This window comes from Prionailurus viverrinus, chromosome D1, assembly GCF_022837055.1.
Source record: "Prionailurus viverrinus isolate Anna chromosome D1, UM_Priviv_1.0, whole genome shotgun sequence".
Taxonomy (NCBI): domain Eukaryota; kingdom Metazoa; phylum Chordata; class Mammalia; order Carnivora; family Felidae; genus Prionailurus; species Prionailurus viverrinus.
Window position 1 is genome coordinate 23,471,959 of NC_062570.1, and position 24,302 is coordinate 23,496,260.

Below are 24,302 nucleotides of genomic sequence, written 5' to 3' on the forward strand. Positions count from 1 at the left end.
TTGTCCCAGGGCCCTGATCCTGCCAGCTCCTAGGCAGGAGCAAACAGACACTGGGAAGAGGGCAGGAGGACCAGTAGGGCCAGGGCCCCAGTGACGGCGTGGTCTCCTGAGTTTTCTCAGGTTTTCTTCCCTGTGCCTCAGTTTTCCCCAGTCCTTTTCTGGCACAGGCTTCCTTGAAAAGAGCCTCTGGATTCCATTTGGCCCTAAAGGGTAGTGCTTGTCCCCAGGCTGCAGTGGATTAACAGGGCTGTATTCTTCTAACCTGAAAACAACAGAGGGGGGAGGAGCTGCTGGCAAGGCCCCAGATTCTCCGGGTTCTGGCACTTGGCTTGACCCCTAGCACCTCCCTCGATTCGATTTTAAGGTGTCTGCCCAGGAGGTATCCTATAGAAACCAAGCCATAACTCTGCGGAGAGATGGTGTGGGCGAGGCCCAAACCTGCTGAACGAGCCCTAGACTCTGGAATCCTCAGTCCCTAGGCCCTGACCAGCTTGTGGCTTGCCTCCCACCACCTGCCCCAGGTCTGGGTGCTGGGATGCTCCTGCAATTGCTAATGCCTCAGGGCTCGAGACAGAAAGGTCTGTTTGGGGAAGGGGGATGGCTAGGAGAGGGCTTAGGAGTTTCCCGATTTGTGGGTGGGTGGGCCAGGAGGATGGCCCCTCTCACACGAATCAGGGTTAGGTGCCTGGACAAAGAGACCAGGCCAGGAGGATGGTGAGTGAGCGCTATGAGGGTGCTGGGTGGGGGTGTCCTCTGTCCCGTGTGTGACTGAGGTTCCCGGGCAGCTGCCTCTGTCCCGTGTGTGACTGAGGTCCCCGGCTGCCTTGGGACACTCCCTAGCCCCACCGGGGACATCCCTTTGAGGCTGTGTATCTTCCTGTCATTCACTTTCCTGTAGCCCTCCCCCTCCCCCAGCGCCCACCTCCCCAAGAACCTCTGAGCATAACAGGAGTGTGACTCTGTCGCTGGCAGCCGGGCTTGGCCAGGCCGAGGGCCAGAAGTCCAGAGTTTCTCTTTACCCAACTTTCAGAGGTGAAGAGATCCCCAGAGGGCTGGCTTAGCCACTCCCTGCTCTTGAAGTGCTCCCTGGCTGATAGCTCCAGGGACCTGCAGCCTGACAAACAAACCGGGCTGGAGCGGGAGCTGAAGGTGAAGCCCTGTGGCCCGTGCCCTGGGCCGCAGGATGGGGGAAGAGAGCGCCCTGGCGGAGGGGGCTCAGCAGACCTCAGAAGCTGTACGTTGGGGGTGGGTGGGGTGGGGTGGGGTGGGCAGGGAAGAAGGAATGAGCGGTGTGTGCACGTGTGTGTAGGGGTCACTACATTCCTGTGTGTTTCCAGGGTTGGTTTGGGGGTGTGCCTGTGGGTGAGCAGAGACGGGTGTGTTTTTGCACAGAGATGCCTTTGGAGGTTTTCGACGCGGGAGGGTCGGAACGGACCGGAGCAGGGTGGGCTTGAGAAGGCTTTCAGAGTGTCTCCTTGGTGCCTCCTGGCTCTGGGTTATGGATGGGGCTGTGAGCATTCGGACGGATTTGCTGGACATGTCCCCCGTGGAGGAGCCCCAGGGGCAGAGGTGGTCCTGGGGCATCTTTGATAACCTGAGCATCAGCCGGCCCTCCAGCCAGCATTCCCACCTGCTCTGCTCTGGCCTCTGCCCCCAGGGACCACTGCTTGCCCTGGAAGGTCTGCACCTTCCCCAGCAGCACCTAGAATGCTAGCCGCCCCACCCCCTTAGCTCCTCGTCAACCTTTTACTTGGAGGAGAGTCGGTTCATTGAAAGTCTTAACTGATGTGGAACCTTAAAAGGGCCTTGCTGGCTTCGCTCTTCCTTGGGGACAGCTACTGCAGGAAATGGGGTCTTGCTTTTCCTTCTTCCTGGTTTCATTTCTCAGAGCCCCCACCGCAGGTGCTACATTGCCACATGGCACTTCCCTCTTTTCCCTACCCCCACCCTCAGCTCCCCTAACTCGGTTGGGCTCCTAATAGGAATTCAGGAGCGGGTCCTCCCCCTGTTGACCTCCTGAAACCTCCGTGTTCCAGAACCACCATGGCAGGACAGCTTGGATAGACAGGGGAGAGCTGTTTCCCTGCTATTCCCAGATGTTCCCAAACAGCCGTGCTGATAGCCACCGTTCTTGGGTCAGAGCTAGAATGTTTTTCATTGCCCTGCACTGTCCCTGCCTGAGGACTTTGGGAGTACCTGCCTGAGACAGGGGAGAACCAGCAGAGGGAATATCACTTTGGAAATAAGTGAGGAGGGTACTGCTTCTGGAACTGCTATGGAGAGGGGGCGCTGCTCAGGGGAGGGGGCCCATCTCTATGCCTGTAGGATGGGACTGATTGGGGGTCTGGGCACCTTCTCTAGAACATGCTATGCCCAGAGACAGTGGCTTCTGCAGTGAGGCCTGCTCCCTCTCTCCTATCCCCTGCTTCTCACGTGACAGCAGTGCAACTCCAGTCTGACCAGTACACAGGACCTGGGTTTCATGCAGGGCAGAGCCTGGGTGGCACTGCTCCTCCCCCTCTGACCGAGCAGCTACGTGTGCCCTCGTAGTGTGCCATGGAGACAGCAGCTGGGAGGAGAGGGGAGTATGGTTGTGGTTGTGGACCCCTCCCATGGTGTCGGCCTGGCCTGTACTAAGGCTTTTCGATCTCAGGATGGCTTTCGAGGATCACACACCTCCCAAAACTTGCTCTTGTGACCTGAATTTCACAGATGAGGAATCTGAGGTCCTGAGAGATACAGGAGCTTGTTCAGGACTGCCTGGCCTGTGACTGCAGAGGTGGGATTGAACCTCAGGTTTGTGTCCAGACCCCTCTCCTCTGCCTCCAGGATGCCAAAGGTCCTTTGAGGTGCAGGGAGGGGTGGCTGAGGTTTTAGCCTAGGCCGGCCCTCTTGGGGAACAAATAAAGGGGATGTGAGGTAATAGGGCATCTTCGAGGCTCTCCTGGGATCTCGATAGGTCTGTTGGTTGACATCAGCTCATCGTGTGGTCCAATAGCCCTGGAGCTGGTGGTGATTAAGGTGAGTCAAAGGTGGTGCAGAAGCCACGCCTTCTTGGTGATAAGGGTATGTTTGTGAGCTCAGCCACGTGTGTTTGGCAAAAGTTGTGACACTTGGTGCCTCCGCCAGCCCCTGAGCCCAGCCTCTAGCAGGCTCCTAGTGCCTTGTGTGCTCAGGTCTTTGCAGAATAAGGGTCTGGGATGGTCTAATCTGACGAAAGTTTTCTGTCCACGCTTGTCCTGCTCATTTGCTCGTTCATTTAGACACGTGTTCATTTCAGTGTTTGTCAGTTACCTACCACGTGACATGCATTAAATTTGGTGCGAGAGATACTGTCGGCCACAAGGAGTCCCTGCTTTCTTGGGGTACGGGAAATAGCGTGGTGTCACTGCTACAAAGGAAGCAAAACGGAGTGAGGAGGCAAGACTGGGGGCCGGGAGGAGACTCCTAGATTGGGTAGTCTGGGACCCTGGCTTGAGGGGCAGCATGAAAGGGAGAGTGGCCAGGACAAGGGAAGCCAGGGACGGAGGTCTGGGCTTGTGATTCCAGATCCCACACCATTTATCCTGCCGTCAGCCCCTGCCAAGACAAGGACTCAGATGGGAATCTTTAGCCCTGTCTCCATTCTCAAATGGGGGTCAGGTGTGGAGGGGGCGTGCAAGCTAAACTTCTTCTCTTTGGGGAGGGGAGGGTGTGTTTAGGAAGCGCTGGGGAAGCCCAGGGGTCATCGGGGACTTTCTCTGTTCGGTGGACAGTCACATGGGCATCACGTAAGGTTCAGTGTTTATTTCTTTGCCTTTGGTCGCACAACAGACTGAGTGAAAAATCGTGGTTTTTTTCATTTATTTTTTATTATTTTTTTAAAGATTTTTATTTTTAAGTACAACCCAGAGATCAAGGGCTGCACACTCCACCGACTGCACCATCCAGGCGTCCCACCAAAAAATAGTGTTTTTAAAATGATGTTTTAATCCACCCTGCATTCCACACAGCCGCAGCTTTTGGATTTCACTTAGCACATGAAGAAGTATGGCTAATAGTTGCTATTCGCTGAGCGTTTCCCATGTGTCTTTCCTATGTTATCATGTTAACCAGCACAGTGGGACTTGTGGCAGGGGCTCTTGGCCTCCATTCTACAGATGGGGAGACCAAGGCTTAGGGATGCTAAGTGGCAGAGGCAGGGTTCAGGCCCACTGGCCAGTGCCCCAGGCACAGCTCTTGGCCTGAGGAGGAGCGAAGGTTCTGGCAAGACAGTTCCATGTGACCCGCTTGCCAACCTAAACATGGCCGTCCACGTGGACCCCGGGAGGGTGTGGTGTGCGAGGCGTAGCTGTGAGGCCAGTTCTGCTCAGGCACTGGGGCGAGTTGCCAGGGTCAGGAAGACGTTGGATGTGGGCAGAGCGGAGATTGGGCTGGTGTGCCAGGTGCCAATGTCACCTTGAACTGTGGCTGTGCATCCAGAACCCTGACAGCCCAGGAAGAGGGGAACGGATGCTGGGGAAGAGTGGAGTCTTCTCAACTCTGACACTCTAGAGACCTTGAGACAGTGCTCACTGTGACTGTCAGAGTGACCAGGGCCCTCTGGAGGCATCTCGGACACTCTGATTTAGCCTTCCTGAGCTGGGGTCCAGGAAGCGTGTGCAGCTTAATGTGCTCTACAGGTGCTTCCAGTAGGATCTCAGAGATTGCCTGGTCCAGCGCTGTCCAGTGGAAATGCACTGGGGGGCAGGCGCCTGGGTGTCTCAGCCAGTTGAGCATTTGACTCTTGATTTCGGCTCAGGTCATGAGCCCAAGGTTGTGAGATTGAGCCCGTATCCAGGTCTGCTTGATATTCTCAATCTCTCTCTCTCTCTCTCTCTCTGCCCCTCCCCCATGTTCTCTCACTCTCAAACAAAACAAAACAAAACAAAACAAAACAAAACAAAACAAAACAAAACAAAAAAACAGTGGGAACCACAAACTCAAGCCACATAGGTAATTTTAAATTTTAAAAGAGGTTAAGTTAGGGTTCCTGGCTGGCTCAGTTGGAAGAGCATGTGACTCTTGATCTCGGGGCTGTGAGTTTGGGCCCCACATTGAGTATAGAGATTACTGAAAATAAACATATTTTAAAAAAATGTTAACTTAGGGGCACCTGGGTGGCTCAGTCAGTTAAGCGTCCAACTTCGGCTCAGGTCATGATCTCGCGGTGTGTGAGTTCAAGCCCCCCGCCGGGCTCTGTGCTGATAGCTCAGAGCCTGGAGCCTGCTTCAGGTTCTGTGTCTCCCTCTCTCTCTGCCCCTCCCCTGCTAACAGTCTGTCTCTCTCTGTCTCTCAATAATAAATAAATGTTCAAAAAAATTTTTTTAATGTTAAGTTAGCTGCATTTTTAAAAAGCAAAAATAAGGAGGTGAAATAAATTTTGAATATTTTAACCCAGTATAGCCAAAGTATTAGTTCAGTGTGTGATCAATCAAATAGATTTTTAAGGTGATAGTTCACTTTTTTTGGTACTAAGTCTTTGAAATCCAGCATGTTTTCTTTTTTTTTTTTTTATTGTTAGTGTAACTTTATTTATTGATGTATTCACGTATTTATTTATAATTTACATCCAAGTTAGTTAGCATGTAGTGCAATTAGGATTTCAGGAGTGGATTCCAGTGATTCATCCCCTATGTCTAACACCCAGCGCTCATCCCAACAAGTGTCTTCCTCACCGCATATGTTTTCCACTTGCAACACATTCAGTGTGAACCAGCCACACTGCAAGTACTCCATAGCCACATGTGGGATGGGGCAGGGCTGGTGCCTTCCACCGTTTTCAGAAGAGGAATCTGGAGGCCAGAGGAGGAAGGGGACTGGCCAGATTGGTGGGGAGCTGAGTTCAGGCTCCAACTCCGGTAGTGCCTTTAGCCTTGGCATCTTGGGGCCAAATTCGTCGACTCCTGGGTGAAAAGTCTGGGGAAGGAAACATACCCTAAGCCCCTGCCTGGGACCTGGGGCAGGTCCACAGCCACACCATACTGTTGCTTTTTTAAATCCTGGCTATGAGTCTGTACCGTTGATTCTCTACCCTGCCACAGCTTCAGCTTTCTGGAATTCAAAGCTTCTGCCCCACCCAGAAGGACACCAGAAGTATGATTTTCAAGTGGTTCCCCGTGGTGTCTTGTGACTGGCAGCTGATAAAGTGGATGATACAGTGTTTCTGTGCAGGAGGCTGCAAGTGCTGGGCTGGTTGGGGTGTCTGATGGGGGGCGCGGCAGCCTGTGGACCCCATGAATGGGGAACAGAGAGCCTTCTGTGCTTCAGTGGGAAGCCTGTCAGGCCCCTTTCCCTCCAACCTTGGATGGCCAGACAGATGCCCCCATCTGCCCACTCACGGGCCTTGAGGCAGTTGGTCAATTACGCAGCCCTGGGCTGTCTCACATGAGCTGGGGCCAAGGCAGGCCTCACTCCCCATTGGGCGTGCCGTGGTCATGCTGTGCTGTTCAGTGATGGGGAGAGGACACAGTCTGCAGGCTGTGTCTAGCCAGGGGGTGGGCCGGAGGGGATGAAGCGAGTATGGGACCCACTGTTGCTGCTTCCTCTTCTCTTGGTCCAGTGATGTCCCCGGCCAATAGATCCATTTATGAATTCAGTGAATTTGTATTGACAGCCTACTGTGTACAGGTCACTATTCTAGACATTGGTGATACACCAGCAAACAAAACAACAACAGAATCGTTACAAGCAGGGAAGGGGGATCGGAAATGTTGGGTGTGCATGGAACTCTCGATGGGAGGTAGAGAAGGTGAATAAAGAGATCAGTGAAGAGATGTCAAACCCATGTCTCTCTGGGTAGACAAGGAGCCCATGGAGCGTTTTTGAGCTGAGAAGTGTTGTAGGTGACTGATATGTTCGGGAGAATTGCACGCACTTAGCCATCTGCACCCAAGAATGACTGATTAAAGTAGGGTATAGTCCCACAGAACCCCAATGGCGTGTGTCATCTCGCCTTACCGAGCAACAGCATCAAGTCACGTGGACTTCATAGTCCAGCTTGAGTCCCCTCTGGAATATTAACAGAGGACTCCGAGCTGGGAGGAATCATGGTGGGCTGGCTGGCACCACTGAGATTCACTCACTTTGACAGGTGGAAATGCGACCCCAGATTCCTAAGATGAAATGCACATGAGCAGGTGTAGAACAGATCTGCTCTTAGGTTCAAAAGGGTAGCCACACAAGTTCAGGAGGCCTGGCTGACGGATTTTAGTCCCATGCCACGGGCGTGTTGTGGTGGCAGGAAAGTGAGCGCAGTCTTAGCCAGCATTCATGGAAGTCTGGTGTCCAGATGGAAGGCGGTACTAATCCTGTGGATACAGTTGTATGCATTGGAAGCCTGCTGGAGAGCTTCCAGAGGAGCCTCGGGCTACGGGGAGGGGGTTGGGTGGCAAATAGAGACTGTGTCTCATAAGGAAGGAGCCTGTGCCTCCTTCTCATAAGGAAGGAGACTGTGCCTGAGAAGGAGCAAGGAAGGCTGCTGGTAGCTGCTGTAAGCGTTTGAAAGACTTTGATCTGGTAGAGGGCTGACTTCCTTTACTTGCTCGAGGAAGTAAAGGAATCGAGGGAGCCATTCCTTCACAGGAGAGTTTTTGAGGCAGTAGAGGGTCGGGCATGTGGGCTCCAGAGCCAAGCAGCCTGAGTCCCAGTCCTTCTCACTAGCCCTTCGCCCTTGGGCAAGTTGCTGACCCTTCCTGCACATCGGGTCCCTGTCTCTGTGATGCAGGTCGTCATGGTGTTTAACTCCTAGGGTTGAGATCATACTTGGACAGCCCCTAAAAGTGTCTAGCAGACTAGTTCTCAACATCTGGTCATGTCTGGAGACAATGTGGTTGTCACAACTGGGGAGTGGGGTTCCTACTGGGGAGTGGCATCTGGTGGGTAGAGGTCAAAGATGTCGCTAAACACAGCCCCTCACAACAGTGACTTCTCTGGTCCCCAAAGCAATGGCGATGGGGTAGGAACCCTCCTGATATCCCACATGGTAAATGCACCATACATTTTAGCAATTAATAAGGGATGTAACACATGTTTAATCTCATCTTATTACTTGTGTGTCGGATGTTTACAAAACATCTGCTACATTTTGAACTCTATAATAGAGTCTGAAAATATAATGAAGTCCCAGACCACAGAGGTCATAGTCTCCTGGGCAAGATACAAAACACATAATATAATATAAAATCATATTATGTGATACAGCATCTTCTGTAATCCAGGCACTCTGATAGACTCTTGGTATAAACAAGCCTCCAATTTCAGAGGTCAGGAGATAGTGGGCAAAACAGGAAGAGCAGTAATTATATAATATGAAATTATATTACCTGTGAAGTGCCAGAAGCAAGTTACAAACGACATTTTGTGGGAAGAGAAACATCAATTGCTTAGAAATGTCGGAAAAGATTTCATAGAGGAGGAACCCTTTGAGATGACGCTGGAGTGAGGTGGTTCCAATGAATGGGGCGGGGAGGGGCTTAGGGTGTCCCACCGGAGGGAAGTCTGCAGAGGAGGTGATGTGCTTGGGAAGAGGATAGCAGGTGCACCTGCAGGGCGTGTGACCCGAGGGTGAAGGGTCCTGGTGGCCACTAAGGAGCTTTGGCTTTTCATTTAAGGAATGGGAGCAACTGAGGCAGGAGGGTGCTTTGATCCAAGTTATTTCTTAGAAGCATCTCATGTTGGCAGTTCCAAAGGAGGGGGTTGAGTGTAGAAAGACTAATTGGGCAGAGACCAATTAGGAAGCAGGGAAGGTGGGGTGGGATCTAGACTCTATGTGTCTCAAGAAGACATGGAGGGACTGTATTCTAAAGTGTTTCTGAGGCTCTAGACCATGTGACCTTTGTGCCGCAGCCAGGTTTTTTAAAGCTTCACATGCCCAGTGCCTCCCACAATGCCGAACATTCAGTTCATTAGGAGCCCAGAGAGCACTGGTTGGGATGAGGAATTGGGGTAGAATCAATCATATTTAGTAACTGTTCAGTAGGGATGGCGTGAGGGGAGGCAGATGTTGGCAGGCTGAGTTTAGGATGATGTGGGGCCTGGGTGGGGGGGCAGTGGAGAGTGGGGAGAAATGGGTCCAGTTTGGGCATGTGGAGTTTGAAGCGTTTATGATCATCTGGGTAGGATGTGCAGCAGACAACCAGAAACAGTAGGATGGGATCTGGGGAGGAATCAAAGGGTTTGGATCATCAGGGTAGGAGTAGTGGTCAGTCGTCTGATAGTGAACGCACTTGTCCTGTGAAAACAGGCAGGGGAGAGCAGAGGGTCAAGGATAGATCCCTAGGGAATGCCAGCACCTGACTGAAGTGGGGTCAGAACAGACTGGCACAGAGCTAGGAGGGAAACCTGGAGAAGTTCTTGACCCAGAAGCCAAGAAGGAGGTATCAGCGGACTGTATCAAAGGCTTCAGAGTATGAGGGAGAGTGAAGACAGTCCTTCCTCAGGTTGGACAGTTACGAGGCCGCTGATGGCTTTCGCAGGAGCTATTTCCGCATAAAATGTGGGTGGTGGTGTAGGGCTGAAGGAGTGAGTGGAAACAGCACAGATACAGAAGTGTGACCACTGGAGGTAAGGGGGCAGATGCAGGGGTAGCTGGAGGAGGAGGTAGAGGCAAAGAGGGAGGAGGGAGATTTAAATATGTTTATTAGAGAGGAGTGAAGGAGAGAAGGGCAAAGGGGACCACTGATGGGGAACAGTACTGGCAAGGTGAGCGGGGATCGGTGTCCAGGTGGAGGGATTAGGAGGGAACAAGAGGGGTAGGTGAGTCTAGAGGTGGCAGACAGGTAGCTCCAGTTTTTCCCTCTAGAACTGAGGGACGTGTATTACGTGACTCGCTCAAGGTCTGCGAACCAGTAAGAACAGAGCCGGTGCCTCTGCCCCCACGGGTCTTCCTGGACCCCTTCTCAGGGACATTACACCATATCCCTTTGATAGGCCCCAGGGCTCGAGGGGCCTGGCATAATGCTGTGCCCTTAGGGGGATACTGTCCCTCCTGGGTCAGCAGGTACAGTACCTGCTGGGTACCTGCTGTGCGTCAGGCTGTGAGTGTGCAGCATGAGACACGCTTGCTGCTTCCTGGGGCCTTAATTCTTCACCCTGTGCCCCTGGTTCTGCCCTTTCGTGATGTCTGGGGCTGTGCTCATAGCCTCACCTCTGCAAGGGACACTGCTATTTGGCCAAGCATCTTAAGAGCACACGGCCTTCCTGCCCTGGGGTCACTTTGCCTAGTGAGTTGGGTGAGCTGGTTTCCTCGGCAGTTGGTGGTAGGGGCTGGTGCACGTTGGACGTGAGCGGATCAGATTCCCGCTGTTCTACCCAGGTACTCTACTGTGACTTTTTCTCATGCCTGATCAGTAATGTGGGACAGCTGCTGGGAGAAGGCTATCAGTTGACCTGAGGCAGGCCCAAGAAGCCTGTGCTCCGGGATTGTCCGGGGCTGCTGGTCTTCGGCTTGGCCCAGCAAGGGGAAGGGGTGGGCTGATGAAATCCCTGATTGGGGATCTTGGAGCAAGCTCAAAGTCCGGGCAGTCTGCTTCACACGGACCAGCACAGTTTGGGAACAAAGACATACCAGTGCAGATTTCCGGGGAAGAGGTCCAAGATGGCTAGTTGTCTTGTTGCTGGGGACCCGGACTAGTCAGCTGTGCTCACCTCCCGGTGCCAAAGGTCTCCTCCATCCAGGTGGGGCCTGGAGGGTGGCTGGGTATGCATCTTTCAGTTACTGTGGAGCTCGGTATGTGGTATTTTTCATCCCGGCTTCCTGTTAGAATCACCAGGGAGGTGGGGGTTTGTTTTGTTTTGTTTTGTTTAGGAATGCCTGTGCCCTGCCCTTAACCAATTAAATAACAATCTCGGAGAAGGGGACGTAGACATCTATATATTTTCATATTTCTCAGGTGCTGGCCTTGTGCTAGTCAGGTCACCGATGTCGTGACCTACTGATACAAAAGGATATGAAGTGAAATGGAGTGAATCCTGTCATGAAAGATTGAGAGGGAGTAGAGGGTAGGAGAGGGTGTGGTTCTTCAAGTCCTGAGCTCTCAGGATCCTGGTGTGGAGCTCTCGAACACAGAGTGTGGTCCTAGCCCAGCAGCAGGGCACCACCTGGGAGTTAGAATTCATACCCAGCCACACCCACTGAGTCAGGATGTACACATCAAGGTTGAGCAGCCTGCTTTGGTCATTCATTCGGACATCCTCATTATCCTCCCCTTCCTCCTCCTCCTCCGCTTCCCCCTCCTCTCCCCTACCTCCTCCGCCTTCCCCCCTCCCTCCTTCCTCCTCCTCCCACCCCCTTATTCTTCCCACCCTCTTCTTCTTCCTCCTCCTCCTCCTCGTCCTCCTCCTCCTCCTCCTCGGTAGTTCCTTTTATTTTAATATAATTTATTGTCAAATTAGCTTCCATACAATACCTAGTGCTCATCCCAACCAGTGCCCTCCTCCCTTCCCATCACCCACTTTCCCCTCTCCCCGACGCCCCATCAACCCTCAGTTTGTTTTCTGTATTTAAGGGTGTCTTATGGTTTGCCTCCTTCTCTCTCTGTTTGTAACTGTTTTTTTCCTCCCCTTCCCTTCCCCCATGGTCTTCTGTTAAGTTTCTCAAGATCCACATATGAGTGAAAACATATGATATCTGTCTTTCTCTGACTGACTTAGCCTAATACCCTCCAGTTCCATCCACGTTGCTGCAGATGGCATGATTTCATTCTTTTCTCATTGCCAAGTAGTATTCCACTGTATACATAAACCACATCTTCTTTATCCATTCGTCAGTTGTTGGACATTTAGGCACTTTCCATAATTTGCCTATTGTTGAAAGCGCTGCTGTAAACACTGGGGTACACGTGCCCCTATGCGTCAGCACTCCTGTATCCCTTGGGTAAATTCCTAGCAGTGCTATTGCTGGGTCATAGGGTAGTCTATTTTTAATTTTTTGAGGAACCTTCACACTGTTTTCCAGAGCGGCTGCACCAGTTTGCATTCCCACCAACAGTGCGTGAGGGTTCCCGTTTCTCCACATCCTCTCCAGCGTTATAGTCTCCTGATTTGTTCATTTTAGCCACTCTGACTGGTGTGAGGTGGTATCTCAGTGTGGCTTTCATTTGTATTTCCCTGATGATGAGGGACGTTGAGCATCGCTCCTTGCGTCGGTTGGCCATCTGGATGTCTTCTTTGGAAAAGTGTCTATTCATGTCTTCTGCCCATTTCTTCACTGGATTATTTGTTTTTCCGGTGTGGAGTTTGGTGAGTTCTTTAACAGATTTTAGATACTAGCCCTTTACCAGATATGTCATTTGCAAATGTCTTTTCCCATTCCGTCAGTTGCCTTTTAGTTTTGTTGATTGTTTCCTTTGTAGTGCAGAAGCTTTTTATCTTGATGAGGTCCCAGTAGTTCATTTTTGCTTTTAATTCCCTTGCCTTTGGAGATGTGTCAAGTAAGAAATTGCTGCAGCTGAGGTCAAAGAGGTTGTTGCCTGCTTTCTCCTCTCGGGTTTTGGTGGTTTCCTGTCTCACATTCAGGTCTTTCATCCATTTTGAGTTTATTTTTGTGTATGGTGTAAGAAAGTGGTCTAGTTTCATTTTTCTGCATGTTACTGTCCAGTTCTCCCAGCACCATTTGCTAAAAAGACTGTCTTTTTTCCATTGGATACTCTTTCCTGCTTTGTCAAAGATTAGTTGGCCATACATTTGTGGGTCCAATTCTGGGTTCTGTATTCTATTCCGTTGGTCTGTTTGTCTGTTTTGTGCCAATACCATACTGTCTTGATGATTACAGCTTTGTAGTAGAGGCTAAAGTCTGGGATTGTGATGCCTCCTGCTTTGGTTTCTTTTTCAGTATCACTTTGGCTCTTCGTGGTCTTTTGTGGTTCCATACAAATTTTAGGATTGTTTGTTCTATCTTTGAGAAGAATGCAGGTGCAATTTTGCTTGGCTGCGTGTTAGAATCACCTGAAATGCTTGCACAAATTCCAGTGCTGGGCCAGTCACATTAAGTGAGAATTCCTAGGTGTGGGACCCAGATACTCTTAATTATACTTTACTTTAAAAATTATTTAGCACCCCAGGTTGTTTTCCTGTTCAGCCAAGATCAAAAACACCCAGTTTAACTAGTGTTTCTTAAACTTGAATGTACCTCTCATTGATCAGGAGATCTTATTCAAATGCAGATCCTGATTTTGTAGGTGTGGAGGGGCCTGAGATTATGCATTAAACATTTTTTTAATGTTTATTTATTTTATACTTTTTAAATGTTTACTTTTGAGAGAGAGAGCGTCAGCAGGTGAGGGGCAGAGAGAGAGAGGGAGACACAGAATCTGAAGCAGGCTCCAGGCTCTGAGTTGTTAGCACAGAGCCCGACACGGGGCTTGAACCCACCAACTGTGAGATCATGACCTGAACCGAAGTTGGATGCTCAACCGACCCAGCCACCCAGGTGCCCCGAGATTAATATATTTCTGATATGGTCCCTAGTGATGCCCATGCTGCTGACCTGATAAGTATATTTTGAGCTGCAAGCATCTACTAAGCTAACTTCCCAGTTTTATAACCAAAGAAACCGAGGGTCAGAGAGGGAGATGTGACTCCTCCAAGGTAACCCAAGGTGTTACTTACTCATTCAGTACTTCCTGAGCACTGGTTCTGTGCCAGGCAGTGTGCTGGATGCTGGGAATAAGACTGACCTCATTGCTACCCTCACAGAGCTCATATTCCAGTGGGGGAGACAGACAGAAAGTAAGCATCTAAGCTCATTACAGATCAGGAGAAGTGCTCTGGAAGGTGCTAGGGAAGGTATGACTTGGCTGTGGCTGTAGGTAGGTATGGAAGAAGCCATGTCACTTTCGGGATAGTGGTCAGGGAAGTTACTAGAACCATGGCTTTCACTGGTGTCTTTTTTTTTTTTTTTTTAAGTTTATTTATTTTGAGAGAGAGAGAGAGAGAGCAGGTGCACAAGTGCATGAGCAGGGGAGGGGCAGAGAGAGAGGGAGGAGAGAATCCCAAGCAGGCTCCACACTGTCAGTGCAGACCCCTACACAGGACTCAATCTCATGAACTGTGAGATCATGACCTGAGCCAAAACCAAGAGTCAGGTGCTTAGCCAGCTGAGCTACCCAGGAGCCCCCTTACTGGGTCTTCTAACTACAAATCCAGAACTTTTCTTTTCTTTTTTTAAAAAATTTTTAATGTGTATTTATTTTTGAGAGAGAGACAGAGACAGAGCGCAAGCAAGAGAGGGGCAGAGAGAGACAGAGACACAGAATCCAAAGAAGGCTTCAGGCTCTGAGCTGTCAGCACAGACCCCGACGTGGGGCTCGAACTCATGAGCTGTAAGATCATGACCTGAGCTGAAGTCAGGCGTTTAACCGACTGAGCCACCAAGGTGCCCCAGAACTTTTCCTTACTGGGCAGGGTCATCTTCCATCTGGGGTTTGGGGATGGGTGCTCATGACTCTATGGAGGATGTCTGTCTCTGGTCCCCATCCCTCACCCGCCCCTACCCTGCTCTCTCCTCCCCCCTCCAAGACTAAAATTCTTCCTTGGTGTTTGTGGACTCAGAGCGGAGCCTGGGGGCAAAACATCAACTTCATAATAGGACAGTGTTCGGGATAACTGATTTATGATTTGTAACAAAACCCAGCTCTGGTCCTGAAGACATAATTTGAGGTTTTCCAGGTCTCTGTGAGAGAGCGCAAACACTAGAGATTCCCTCCCTTTCCAGGTGGATCACAAGAATCACCTGGGCTGCTTGTGAAAATGCCTGTCCCCGGGTCCCACCCTGGCTGACTCAGCAATCCCCGGGAGGGGCCCTGGAATCTATGTTTTCAGTAAGTGGCCCAGGGCAATTCTTCTGATCCAGGGCACTGAGGAACACCGTGTGGACGACAAAAAAAAAAAAAGAAAAAAAATGCTTGGTGTCCTGCTCCCCTTCGTGTGGCTGGGCAAGATGCCGAAATTTCTTCCCCAGTGACTCTGCAGCATAGCCCTGGCTGAGTCTGTGTGTCGGGACCTCTCTGCTTCTGTGCATATAGCAGCTGGCCCCTTTCCAGAGCCCTGTCCTTGCCACGCGCTTTGTCCTTTGCCCTTACCCAGAGCGTTCTCCTGTCTCTTCCTCTACCAACCAGACCCTCCTCCCTCCCTGCACTCCCCTTCAAACACTTGCCTTCATGGACTCCCCGCCCTCCTCCTCCCCCTCCAGCACTGGGATGCTAAGGGTTTGGGCACTGCGTTTTAGTCAGAGTCCAGAAGATCTGGAGGAGGCTGTACGGACCGTCCCATGGTGCATCGTCGCCCCAGTGTCTGGCCTGAGAGGACCTGTTTGGCTTAGTAGTGGGAGACTGAGGATGGAGAGGTGGGCGGCCGCCAGAACTGAGGGAATGCTTTGGATGGCGGAGGATAGGTAAAGCTCAGCAAGGTGGGTCGAGGTGTCCGTCTGTCTCCTGGAGCTGGCCCTTCCCAGATCCAAGTGAGGAAGAGGACACGGAGCCCCGAGAAACCACGCCAGGGAAGCTGGAAGAGGCCAGTCTGGCTTGAGACCTAATCTTCGAGGGGTGGGGCTTGGTTTCCCTTTCTGTGGCATATGCCCCACCTGGACCCCTGATGCCGCCCTTGAGGGATTAGGAGGATGTCCGCTCTCTGGATGGCCTCCCCGGAAGCAGCTCTGTGCTTTCTGGAGAAGGGAAGGCAGGCGCGTGTATCCTACTCTAGTGTCTAGGCAGGAAGTTTGCGGAGCTGACCACACATGACTCCTACCTCCTAGGTGGCCCGAGGCAGCCGGGATGACAGCTCTCCCCAGGAACCCTGCTACCCGCTGAGAAACATGATCAGCAAATCCCGTGAGTGTTGTCCCAGGGCTCCCCCGCCCTGAAGGATGGGCCCCCCAGAAGCTGTCTTCAGCGTCATCCTGGGTCCCCCTGGGGGTTGTGGAGGGACAGGCAGGGAGCCAGGGGGCCCTCTCTTCATCTTCAAAGACCATGGAAACACTCAGGTCCAAGCCCTCTGCTGGAAAACTAGGGCCAGGCGAGGGCCAACGACTGGGTCTGCTTGAGCTGGAGGTTGTAAGGGCCCAAAACAGGGCAGGTGGACTGGCGCTCTACCCGCCTGTCTCAGCCTCTAGCTCCTCTGTGCATGTGCCCTGCAGGCTTGAAGCTCCTGGCCATGTTGACGCTGGTCCTGATCGTCATGGTGTGGTATTCCATCTCCCGAGAAGACAGGTACATTGAGCTGTGAGTCCAGTTTCCATGTCCTTCCATTGGTTCTACTCAGGCGTGGGCTCAGGGATGGGGCGTCATGAGGCGGCAGACGTAGTGGGGCCAGGAGGGTATTGAGGGCCGGGGCGTGACCCCTCCCTTGAGCTACTAGCACGAAATGCCTCCAGGAGGGCAGGTGGTGGGTTTGGCGGGTAGGGTCTGGGATGGCTCCCCAGGGCCCCCACCTGGGGAGTTCAGGAGAAGGGAAGAGCTGGATCCAGAACAAGTTGGTTTCAGGGCGAAGGGCGAACTTGGGTTGACAGGATTGTATGCTGCTATCACGTCATACCGCCCGTGCCGTGGGAGAAAGTTGGGGCTGCCTGGGATGCTGGCCCCTGGGTCCATGAGGTGTGACCGGAGCTCCCGCCTCCTCTCCTTTTCTGTCTCCAGCTTTTATTTTCCCAGCCCAGAGAAGAAGGAGCCGTGCTTCCAGGGTGAGGCAGAGAGGAAGGCCTCTAAGCTCTTTGGCAAGTAAGTACTTGAGGCTGAGGCGGGACAGGGCATGGCCAGGGTGAGGTGGATTGAGGGTTGCACAGGGTGGGGGCCTCAGTGCCGGCGAGGTGGAGGGGACCGCGTTAGCGGACATGGGTTAGGTCACGGGGTTAACCCGTGAGGGGAGGAGAGGCCCTTGAACATGTCAGCATAGAGCTGTTTCCGGGGAGGCCGTCCAGAGAGCGGACATCCTCCTGATCCCTCATATCAGTCCGGAACCTGACCTGACCCTGATTCGGGCTTCAAGATTAATCCCTTTCTCATCCCCACCCTGCTTTCACCTCCGTGCAGCTACTCCCGAGATCAGCCCATCTTCCTGCAGCTGAAGGATTATTTCTGGGTCAAGACGCCGTCTGCCTACGAGCTGCCCTACGGGACCAAGGGGAGCGGTAAGACGTGTGGGGTTGATGGGAATGGTGGGCTCAATTTGGCCACACGGCTTCTTGTTCTTCACTGTCCGTGGTCCCAGCGCCCACGTTGTGAGCCAGGCTCTGATGCTGATGTCAGGGGAGGAAGAGGCAGCCAAACCTCTGGGGAGCAGTGGAGGGACAGTGTTTAGCCTTTGCAAAGCTACTGTTGTCATCACCCCTCCCAATCCTCATCTTTTTGTAGAGGACCTGCTTCTCCGGGTTCTAGCTATCACCAGCTACTCCATTCCAGAGAGCATCCAGAGGTAAGGAGCCGCTCCTTGCACTGGGTCTGAACGCCTTCCCCTTCCTGCCCCCAGGTCCCAGGTGCCAGTCGTGGGCCAGCTTCTCCCAGTGAGCCTTCCTGTCTCTGGTCCCCTGTGGCCAATTTGACCCTTCTTCCTAGCCTGCTTGTCTCCAGAGGAGGCAGGGAGGCCAGTGTCCACGGCAACTGAGCCCGGGCATCCAGGGGGCCGTAGCGGGCAGGGTGTCGCCGTGGCAACGGGCAGGCCTGGGCAGCAGGCGAGGGGGCTTTGAAATGGGGCTTCTTATTAGTCCCCCCTGCCAGGGGTTTCCCTCCGCTCCTCCTGTGTCTTCTGTGCTCTGCTCAGTCTCCTCTCCTGTCAAAGCCCAGGGCTGTGGAGTCAGCAGGAGCGCGAAAGCAGGACCCATGGGAGATGCCTGGTCCGTGGGGATCAAGGGCCGAGGTGGCCTGGAAAGGAATCCTAAGCCAGGCCCCAGGCAGACCCAGGGCAGGGGTTGAGTGGAGCAGGAGCAGGGGTCACTCCTGGGGCTGATCACCCTCTCCCGTTGGCAGTCTCAAATGTCGCCGCTGCGTGGTGGTGGGGAATGGGCACCGGCTTCGCAATAGCTCGCTGGGAGACGCCATCAACAAGTACGACGTGGTCATCAGGTCTGTGGGACTGGCCCTCGCCCCTTCTGCTTGGGAGTGACTGTAGATGGGCCAGCGGGGCTCTGGGTGACGGGCACCCTCCACCCCGCCTCCCAGATTGAACAACGCCCCAGTGGCTGGCTATGAGGGCGACGTGGGCTCCAAGACCACCATGCGTCTCTTCTACCCTGAGTCTGCCCACTTCAACCCCAAAGTGGAGAACAATCCAGACACACTCCTTGTCCTGGTAGCTTTCAAGGCAATGGACTTCCACTGGATTGAGACCATCCTGAGTGATAAGAAGAGGGTGAGTGGGGAGACTGGGAGGGGAGGGGTCGAGGCCCAGGGATGGGACACTGTCTGTCTCAGGATGTCATGCTCCACCGTGTCTGCCCTGTGGTCCTGAAGAGGCCAGGAGGGGAAGGCATGAACCCCATGTTCTGTGGGGCTTCTGAGAAGCCACCCCAGCAGCCGGGGCCTGATGGACTGCAGGAGCCAGGTGGCGGTAGCCAGGGGCACCCCAGGCTTGAGGCTGCCTGGGACACGGAAGCTGCCAGAATATGTGTGAGAAATCTGGGGGCAGAGGAACTGGTCGGTAGTGATCTCCAGGCAGGGTGTAGGTTAGAACAGGACATCTGCCCCTCCGGGTTGGGTCCACTGTGTCTTTTTTCCATCCAGTCAAATGCTGAAGGGTCTCATCTCGCATTTTTGCCAGATGTTTCGACAACCTCAAACTCAAGCCCCTTCCACCTGTTTGGATATCCTTGGAAGTGGGCAGTGGTTGGACCCCATATTCTAAACACTGTGTCACCTGGCCTCCCCTAGGGAGTGCCCTCCTTTCTCTCTCCCCCTGATTCTCTCCTCCGGTCTCCCTTCCCCTCTCCGGCGCTGGCCTCCACCTCCCTCCCCTTCTCACCCCTCATTCCCGAGGGCCTCTGCCACCTCATGGACCCCACCTCTGATGACCACCGGGCTGGACTTGATAAAGGTCCTCACATCCTCATATCTCCCTTCCAACCCTGTGCCCTCTAGGTGCGAAAGGGCTTCTGGAAGCAGCCTCCCCTCATCTGGGACGTCAACCCCAGACAGGTGCGGATTCTCAACCCCTTCTTCATGGAGATCGCAGCTGACAAACTGCTGAACCTGCCCATGCAGCAGCCTCGCAAGATTAAGCAGGTGATGGTGGGGCTGTGGGCAGGGAAGCCAGAGCGTCGGGCTGGGACATTTCTAGAGGCCTGGGAAGCCTCGGAGGACCCCGTGAGAGGGGAAAGTAACAACAGAGACGACAGTTGGCATTTGAGCAGCACCTGTGACGGCCTCTGGACCATGCCTCCAGGCGCACCCCTGTATTCAGTCTGGTTTGTTCGAAGTCTGCAGGAAGGGAGAGTGAGCTCTTTTTAGAACCATGGGGCATCTGCAGAGCGGGGAGTGAGGGAAGGGTCTGTATACGGCGTGGGGCCGGAGTTCGAGGTTTTGGTAGGCACTGGTCAGAATTTATAAACTAGGGAGTTGCTGGGACCGTCCATGGCCTTGACTTTGGAGCAACCTGAATCTGTGCAGTTGCTGTTAGGTCACTTTATCTGCGATCTTACATTGGAAAGTATTAGTCAGAATGAACTAAAGGAGCTTCAGTTTGTCTTGGCTTGGTGCGACGTGTCAATTTTGGGAGTCATGGTATAGTTTTGCAAGTTACAGTTTAGCCACCAGCTCATACCTTCCCAAGGACTTCCGCACATGTCCTCTGAGCCCGCAGAGAGGCTGTGTGGGATAGTTTCAGAGGCAACCAACAAACAGATGGGACTCGGCTGTCCAGCTTACTCTATGGCCTTGGGCAGATCAGCCACTTTGAACCTCGCTCTCCTTATCTGTGTGGTGGGGACAGTATTAGGACTGACTTCTTAAGGCCCTTGTAGAATTAAAAAAACATGATTCTGTAACATGCCTGTTATGGAGCTTGGTACACAGTGGGTGCTCACTCTATGTGCCAAATTTTGAATAGATAATTTTATTCTTCACTGAACATCTACTATGATTTAGGTCCATATGTTGAATGCCTCCTTTTGTAGCCGGTCAGTCCCAGCCCCAAATTTGCATGCCTGGGGGGTGGTAAGACCTGTACCTTGCCCTAAGGACACTCAGTCCAGCAGAATAAACACACGGGTTGCAACATGGAGTGGCAGAATGCGCTAATAGAAAGTTGTTTCAAATGTTGTAGGATCTGGGGGGAGGGGCAGACCTCTGCCTGGGGCTGCCTGGGAGCAGCCCCCCCCCCCCCCCCGGCCCCACCCAGAGGAGGTTGCAGTTGGGCCTTGAGGGGTCATGGGGCCCATCGGGCAGAGACTTGGGGAAAAGGTATTTCTTTTGGCAAGACCAGCCAGCTTCTCCAGCATTGAGTTCTAGTGCAAGTGAGGTTGGAGGGGAGCAGCAAGGTGACGTTTTAGGGCCCTGATGGGGTGTGGGGCAGAAGGGGAAGGCCGGAGCCGGGCATGGGAAGGGAATGGGAAGAGATGTCCCTGATGTAGTCATTTCCCATTGCTGCCCACCTCACAAATCACCACAGTTGAGTGGCCTAAAGCAATACCTGTTGATGGCCTCACAGTTCTGGAGGCCAGAAGTTCAGCACGACGGCTGGCTTCTCTGCGCAGGGTGTCCGAGGCTGAAATCCACTTGGCAGCTGGACTGAGTTCTTACCTGGAGGCTGAGGGGGGAGAATGCGCTTCCAAGATCCTTTTTGTTTACAAATATTTTTTAATGTTTACTTATTCATTTTGAAAGTGAGAGAGAGTGAGTGGAGGAGGGGCAGGGAGAGAGGGAGACAGAATTCCAAGCAGGCTCCGAGCTGTCAGCGCAGAGCAGACGCGGGGCTCGAACTCGTGAACCGTGGGATCATGACCTGAGCTGGAATCAAGAGTTGGGGGCTTAACCGACTGAGCCACCCAGGCACCCCCGAGACTCTTCTTGTCAGAGGAATTCAGTTCCTTGTGGTTTCAGGACTGAGGTCTCGTTTCCTTTGCCGGTTCTCAGCCTTGACACCCTCGGGTCTTAGAGATTGTGCGTGTTTCTTACGATACAGCCCCCGTCCGCCTTCTAGCCAGCAATGACATGATAAATCCTTCTTGTGCTTCATACCCCTGACTTCCTCCATGGCCCCCCTCTAGACCCAGAGGCAAAAAGCTCAGGTGATTAGGTCAAACCCACCAGGATTATCTATCTTACGGCCGATGGCACCTGCGGAGCAGTATAATGTAATATATCTCAGATTTGTAGGCACTCAGGGGTCATTGGGGGTTATCTTAGGGATCTCCTGCGACACCATTTATTTCTCAGTGAAGTTGAGAGATTTATAACACTTCTAGGTTTCCGGCTGAGACAGCTGGCTGGACGGCAACGTGCTTCACCAATAGAGGGGGTTCGGCGGGGAGGGGAGAGTCTGGCAAGTTTCAGGAGCCCGTGTCTAGGCAGAGCTGGCTCGAAGGCCATGGAGATGGGGTTCGGCAAAGGTGCGAACTGGATAAGATAACGCAGTGGTGGTTGAAGCAGCAGGGGTGGAACAGAAGGCCCAGGCAGGAAGGGACAGCTGAATCAACAGGAGAGCTCGGCAGGGACACCAGGAAAAACCTGGCAGTGGAAGGCCTGACAAGGTCTAGGGAGCGGTTCCTAAATGGGAGCGGGCAGCTCAAGCGGTCAGCAAGGCAGGTTGCCGGAGCTGAGGAAGGCAGGATTTGCGAGCCTAGGGTATCAGGTTGCCCCTCGCCATGGATGAATTAGGGATGGAGAAGGTAGGTCCCCATAGCAGCCCAGAGGGTGCTGTCCCCACTTCACGGAAGGGGAGAGCCCACCCCACCCTCATCACGAGGCCCACGGCCCGTGAGTGAGAGAGCCCGGGTTTTCTGAAAGAGATGAGGTTTTCCGAGGCGGAGAGCAGAGCCTTCCCACTCCTTGAGCAAGTTTTTTTTAACAGTTGTAAGCCTCAGTTTCCCCATTGGTAAAACGGGGCCCATCATAAGGTCTACCTCAAAGTGTTTTTGTGAGGATTGGAGGCAATAATATATTATACTGGGTAAGATGCTTAACATAGTGTCTGGCACACAGTAAGTGCTCAAAAGGTAATAGATGTTATTGTTATTATTATTATTATTATTGTCATCATCATTGTCATCCTGAGTGCCATCATCATGCCTGAAAGGCCCAAACCTCCCTGCGACGCGTTGGGTTATACTGTCCAGTCTGGTAGCCATGAGCCACTTGTGGCTATTTAAATTTAAAAAGTTAAATTAATTAAGTATAAAATTAAATAAAGGAAGAGATCCAGCTCTACTGCCGCTGCACGAGCCCCGCCCCTATGCCCAGTAGCCGCACGAGGCTGGTGACTGCTGTATAGACGGGACATGAAGAACACCGCGGGGATGACAGAGTCTGTTGCAGAGCGCTGGCCTAGAAGGCGGGGAAGGCAGAAGGGCTCCCTCTAATATTTCCCCACCCCCTTGTCCCTCAGAAGCCCACCACAGGCCTGCTGGCCATCACCCTGGCACTCCACCTCTGCGACCTGGTGCACATCGCTGGCTTTGGCTACCCAGACGCCCACAACAGGAAGCAGACCATTCACTACTACGAACAGATCACGCTCAAATCCATGGCGGTAAGCAGCCCCTGCTTCCGAGCTGGGTGGGGCGGGGCTGGGGACACTGGGTGAGTGAGAGTGGTGCCAGGGGCCCAGAGGTGGCTCGTGGTGAGGAACTCAGAGGGTCAGAACTGGAACCGAGACCCCTGGACTCCTGGCCGGAGTCCTCTGTGTCTGGCCACACGGGTCCTGTCTTCCCTGTGGGAGCCAGCACGGGGAAGGGAGGTCCCGGAAGTGCAGGGCTGTGGGGAGCACCAGAGGCACCTTCTTGGGCCAGGGAGGTCCCTGGGAGTCCTTCAGTTTGCTTCCTTGGCTGTCTCCACAGGGGTCAGGCCACAACGTCTCCCAAGAGGCCCTGGCCATCAAGCGGATGCTGGAGATTGGAGCAGTCAAGAACCTCACCTTCTTCTGACTTGGGCAGGAGTTCTACCCAACAGTCTGCCCGCTCTGCCACCTGAGCGGCCCCATCCCTGGCTGTGGGGGTGCCTGGCACCAGCAGGACCTGCCTGGACTGACCATCCCCTGTGTGGAGAGGGGTCCTGGTACTGGCCAGGTCTGAGATGAGGCCGTGCCCCGGGCTGCTCTTGTGGAGGCCCGATCCCGTCAGGGTGGAGGCCCTGGGGTGGTGGGAGGCCGTTCGAGGCATGGGGTCTGTTGGCTGTGGCATCCCTTCTCCACCAGCACCTGGAAGTTATTTAATGGGCTATTTAATTAAAAGGTAGGAATGTGCCATGGGCTGGTCCCATGGTATCTGGAAGAGAGGGCATAGTACAGTGTTCTGCCCGCTTTTTATAAAAAACACAAAAGTGCTGGGCCCACCAAAGCCTAGACCCAGAGCAGACCTCCCAGGAGGGCAGGGATGTCTGGAGTGGGTGGGCGCCCTCCAGAGAGGGGCTGCTACCTCCCAGCAGGCATGGGAAGAGCACTGGTATGGGGGTTCCACGGAGAATGGGACCTCGTCTAGAAAAGAGGTTTGAAACCTATCATTAAACTATTTTTCCTAAAACGGAAGGAGTTGTGATACCCTGTGTCCTTCAAGTTGGGGAGAGCATGGATGGGGCAGTGGATCACGGCAGGGGGCCCCCTGTCCCAGCAGTAGACAGGGTTGCTAAAGACCGGCAGTGGCTCTGGGACCCCGTGGGACCCAGCGTAGGCCATGGTCCTTCCGGAAATGGTTACTGGGTTTGGCGCTCGGTGCCAAGTCATACGTTGTCATCCTGGTGCAGCCAGGCGAGCAGGTGGGGCCCAGAGCAGCCCATCTCTGGACAGCCAACCTGGCATCTTGCATCCTGGTTTAGCGTTCCAGAGGTAGGAGGGGGTGGGAGGATGCCAGATGGGAGTGGCAGAACCCTCCCCCCACTCCCTGTCTTTCCCTCTCCAGCCTTAAGCTTCTAGAACCTCATGCTGGGAGGTGTGCGTCTGAGGGCAGGGGTGGAGCCAGACAAAGGAAGCCAAGTTTCCTTTCTCAGATTAAGTGGGAATCATAAAATGGAGTTTAGAGAAGGTCTTGCCAGTGGCCCAGGCTGCCAGGATGGGGATGGGCAGGACTCAGGCAACGTCTGAGGGATTTGGCAAGGCCCATCCAGCCAGTTGCCGGGCCAGGGGACAAAATGCTGTTTTCCCCGAGTCTC

At 53.3% G+C, this 24,302-nt stretch overlaps 1 protein-coding gene across 8 annotated transcripts in view; it reads left to right on the forward strand.

Annotated features, from left to right (window-relative positions):
* Positions 1 to 23,682, forward strand: part of ST3GAL4 (ST3 beta-galactoside alpha-2,3-sialyltransferase 4) — an 86,347-nt gene extending 62,665 nt beyond the window's left edge. For 5 of the 8 annotated variants that reach the window (XM_047877248.1, XM_047877250.1, XM_047877256.1 and 2 more), the window contains 10 exons: positions 15,770 to 15,845; positions 16,151 to 16,235; positions 16,650 to 16,730; positions 17,043 to 17,140; positions 17,364 to 17,424; positions 17,976 to 18,071; positions 18,168 to 18,357; positions 19,083 to 19,226; positions 22,546 to 22,689; positions 22,997 to 23,682. In XM_047877248.1, the coding sequence (XP_047733204.1) occupies positions 15,770 to 15,845; positions 16,151 to 16,235; positions 16,650 to 16,730; positions 17,043 to 17,140; positions 17,364 to 17,424; positions 17,976 to 18,071; positions 18,168 to 18,357; positions 19,083 to 19,226; positions 22,546 to 22,689; positions 22,997 to 23,083 (1,062 nt within the window). In that variant the 3' untranslated portion in view covers positions 23,084 to 23,682. Of the gene's footprint in view, positions 1 to 1,209; positions 1,235 to 14,731; positions 14,838 to 15,769; positions 15,846 to 16,150; positions 16,236 to 16,649; positions 16,731 to 17,042; positions 17,141 to 17,363; positions 17,425 to 17,975; positions 18,072 to 18,167; positions 18,358 to 19,082; positions 19,227 to 22,545; positions 22,690 to 22,996 lie in introns of those variants that run through there. The other 3 variants (XM_047877254.1, XM_047877251.1, XM_047877249.1) reach the window with 3 other exon arrangements.
* Positions 23,683 to 24,302: the final 620 nt, after the last annotated feature.